The sequence below is a fragment of the Diorhabda carinulata genome, chromosome 7, assembly GCF_026250575.1.
Source record: "Diorhabda carinulata isolate Delta chromosome 7, icDioCari1.1, whole genome shotgun sequence".
Taxonomy (NCBI): domain Eukaryota; kingdom Metazoa; phylum Arthropoda; class Insecta; order Coleoptera; family Chrysomelidae; genus Diorhabda; species Diorhabda carinulata.
In genome coordinates this window covers 12,067,910-12,070,746 of record NC_079466.1, presented here as the reverse complement: position 1 = coordinate 12,070,746, position 2,837 = coordinate 12,067,910, and the positions used below count along the sequence as shown (strand labels likewise).

At 30.6% G+C, this 2,837-nt stretch overlaps 1 protein-coding gene across 1 annotated transcript; it reads right to left on the bottom strand.

Moving 5' to 3' along the window:
- Nucleotides 1-445: 445 nt before the first annotated feature.
- LOC130896570 (uncharacterized) lies at nt 446-2,611 on the bottom strand. Its single transcript, XM_057804751.1, has 5 exons — nt 2,288-2,611; nt 1,818-1,950; nt 1,601-1,759; nt 915-1,542; nt 446-862 (listed from the first exon to the last, which is right to left on the bottom strand). The coding sequence occupies exons 2-5, from the start codon at nt 1,928-1,930 to the stop codon at nt 446-448; spliced, it is 1,317 nt and encodes a 438-aa protein (XP_057660734.1). The 5' UTR covers nt 1,931-1,950; nt 2,288-2,611.
- Between the last annotated feature and the right edge of the window lie 226 nt (nt 2,612-2,837).

Sequence of the window (2,837 nt, the reverse complement as noted above, 5' to 3'; positions counted from 1 at the left end):
ATTAACAGAATTCTGAATTTTTATTCATTTCCTGCAAAGGGAATTAAATTGAGAGAAAGTTTTGAATTTAAATGATTAACAATAAGCTATTTAGAGTGTGAAAACTTCAAACACTACGTCACTTTTCAGAGTTTCTATCCATGGCTCTCAAATTTTAATTGCCCTTAAGGCATTTTGTTTACAAAAGTGTGACTACATATATTCTTCTCAATTAATATGAAAACACATATAAACTGTCTTAATTATGTAATCGTAAGCCAATGATTTACATTTGATAAAAAGGGGAAAATTAAGGTTCAGTAAAAAGAACTGTTTAATAAAACTAGCTATAATAACTTTATTTGTAAGTAAAACAACAGATTTAAAATAACAATGTATATATTACAGACAAGTTGATACAATGCAAAGATAAACATGTTTTACAAGTTAAATAGGTTCATAACACTTAAAAACTATTTATACAAAATCTAACGATATGATCAATCTTTTGAATCCCTTTATAATAAAGTTGTCCAACTTCTTTAATTAAAGGATACTGCAAGTTTGTTAAAGCCCCTACTACCTGAAACACAGCATCAGCATGTGGTAACAAAGAATGTGGAATTAAATTTAATATATTGAACACCTTCATTCTCCTTATAGCACGCTCCACATGAATCCTTGCTCGAGCAATGCATTCAGTTTGATGAACTTGTTCTGTAGTGAATTGAGGAGTTGTAAGAAATGGGGGAATGTTAATATGAACTCCGGGAGGCATTAAATCTTTAATTAGGAATCCTTTATCTGCCAATACCAAGTCTCCAGGTTTAAGTTGATTTAAGATTCCACAATCTTTGACAATTTTTTTTGTCTGATGTTGCACCTGGATATAAACATGATAAAAATGTAGCTACACCATTTGGTGCAACACCTACTAATCCTTTGCATGTATTTCTATGCTTATATGAGCTGTACGTCAACTTCTGGGAAGACCTACTTTGGCGATTTATACAAGTATAAACTTCCGTACAATCTATTATAATTCTACAATTTGTGAAACTACTAAAACAGTTTGGTAAGCACAACTGATTTTTACTTCTATCTGGTATTTCAGACATGAATTGTTTGGATAAAATTTCATGCAAGGCATGCACCCATGTTGTTACAACATTTGAGACTGTGCCTTGTGAAACATTAAACCTTACTGCTAAATCTTGATGTGGAAAATTTTGTTCCAATTTCATCAAAGTCATGAGCAGCTCATCAATTTTTCTCATTTTTTCTACCTTCCATTTAAAATAATATCTTATTTCATTTTTTTCCAACAAATGATACAGAGCCATGAATACATCTGTTGTAGGCAAACCAGTATATAAAATGACCAAATTATTATCACTCCTAATATGATCAAAGGAGAATGTTTCTGATAAGTGAGAGAGACTACCTGTAGCTTTTTCTAGACTTTGTCGTAAGAAATAGTTTTCTGCTTCTGTCATAACATGATTGCTTTGAGAGAAGTCGTCTGTTTCTTTTGACGTAGATGCTTGTGGTTCAATTTGCAATCTGCAAATGGATAAAACAATAAATAGAAATGAAAAAATCACTAAAGGTATCTACTTACTCCAACCCATCTTGAAGTGGTCTTTTCTTTTTCTGGGGATATTGGTCGTGAAACATTTTTCCTTCATTGTGTAAAAAAATGGTTGGCCCATTTTCTTTTTTTCCATCTACAAAATAACAACTACACAAAAAAGCTCCGGGACCTGGTTCTGTTGTTCTTCTACAAATATTGTGAAAAAATAAAATTTTAAACAGTTATAAAATTCATCATTATATACCTTGTTAGCTTTATCCATTTGCTTCTTACTTTTGGATCCTTTGGAAATCTATAAAACTTACAACGCTCTCTGACATTGTAATGCTTACAGCTAGGTGCCCAACACTGCACCATTATTATTTAGATGAAAAACGCTAAAATTAGATATAAAACATGAAAAAAGAATTAGAATTGTTATTTTTGTAAACGAAACTAACTGTTTCTGAATAATTCCACTTATAAATAGAAATTCATGAAAACTCATCAGATATTTTAGTAGGTATAACAAATCACATTTTTCAGAAATTTTATAATTTTCTTAAGTATACCGTGAAATTATTTAGGAAGGTTGATTTCATTCACAACGACTTGATTTCGCAAAATAAAAGTTCAAACTGTACATTTTATCTAAAACAATTATATTTAACAAGATTACAATAGTGAGGTTAGGTTAGTTTTATCTTTTTATTCAAATTATATGGTAAAACGTACCTGTTTTGATTGGAGTCGAATATATACTTTAGTAAACGTCCTAGTGAATGTATACAAGTTAAAATAATTTATTTTTTTTTCGAATATAAGGAAATAATAACTGATCTAAAATCACAGCTATTGTATCTAAATGGACGATATGTTTGTTTAGATACAGTTACAAATTGTGACGTCACCACTAATACTGCGTATTCCATACTTTATCAGTATGACTGATAATTTAAAGTGTGTGATTTGTGCCTCGGAAAAAGACGAGTAAGTGCTTTTATTTTCTAAAGAATCTTTAAAAAAGTGTCGGCATATTTTAGACTTACGAAAGCATCATAACCTAAAATACAAAGATATAATTTTACCTGCAGATCTTTATGACGGTGGATATCATCGCAGTTGTTATCGGGTTTTCACAGCTTTGAAGTCGAAGTTTTATGAAACGAAAGGTACAAAAATAAAAGATGTTGCGTCATCAACATCTCAATCTAATGCATTATCAACAGAATCACAATCTGCTCAGCAGCCGTCAACGTCAACAAACAATTCTGTGATTGCTGAA

Coding starts and splice junctions, on each gene's coding strand:
- LOC130896570 (XM_057804751.1), bottom strand. CDS start 1,930: ATGGTGCAGTGTTGGGCACCTAGCTGTAAGCATTACAATGTCAGAGAG. Junction 1,760..1,817: donor AAATGGATAAAGCTAACAAG/GTATATAATGAT, acceptor CAATATTTGTAG/AAGAACAACAGAACCAGGTC. Junction 863..914: donor GAAATACATGCAAAGGATTA/GTAGGTGTTGCA, acceptor GTTTATATCCAG/GTGCAACATCAGACAAAAAA.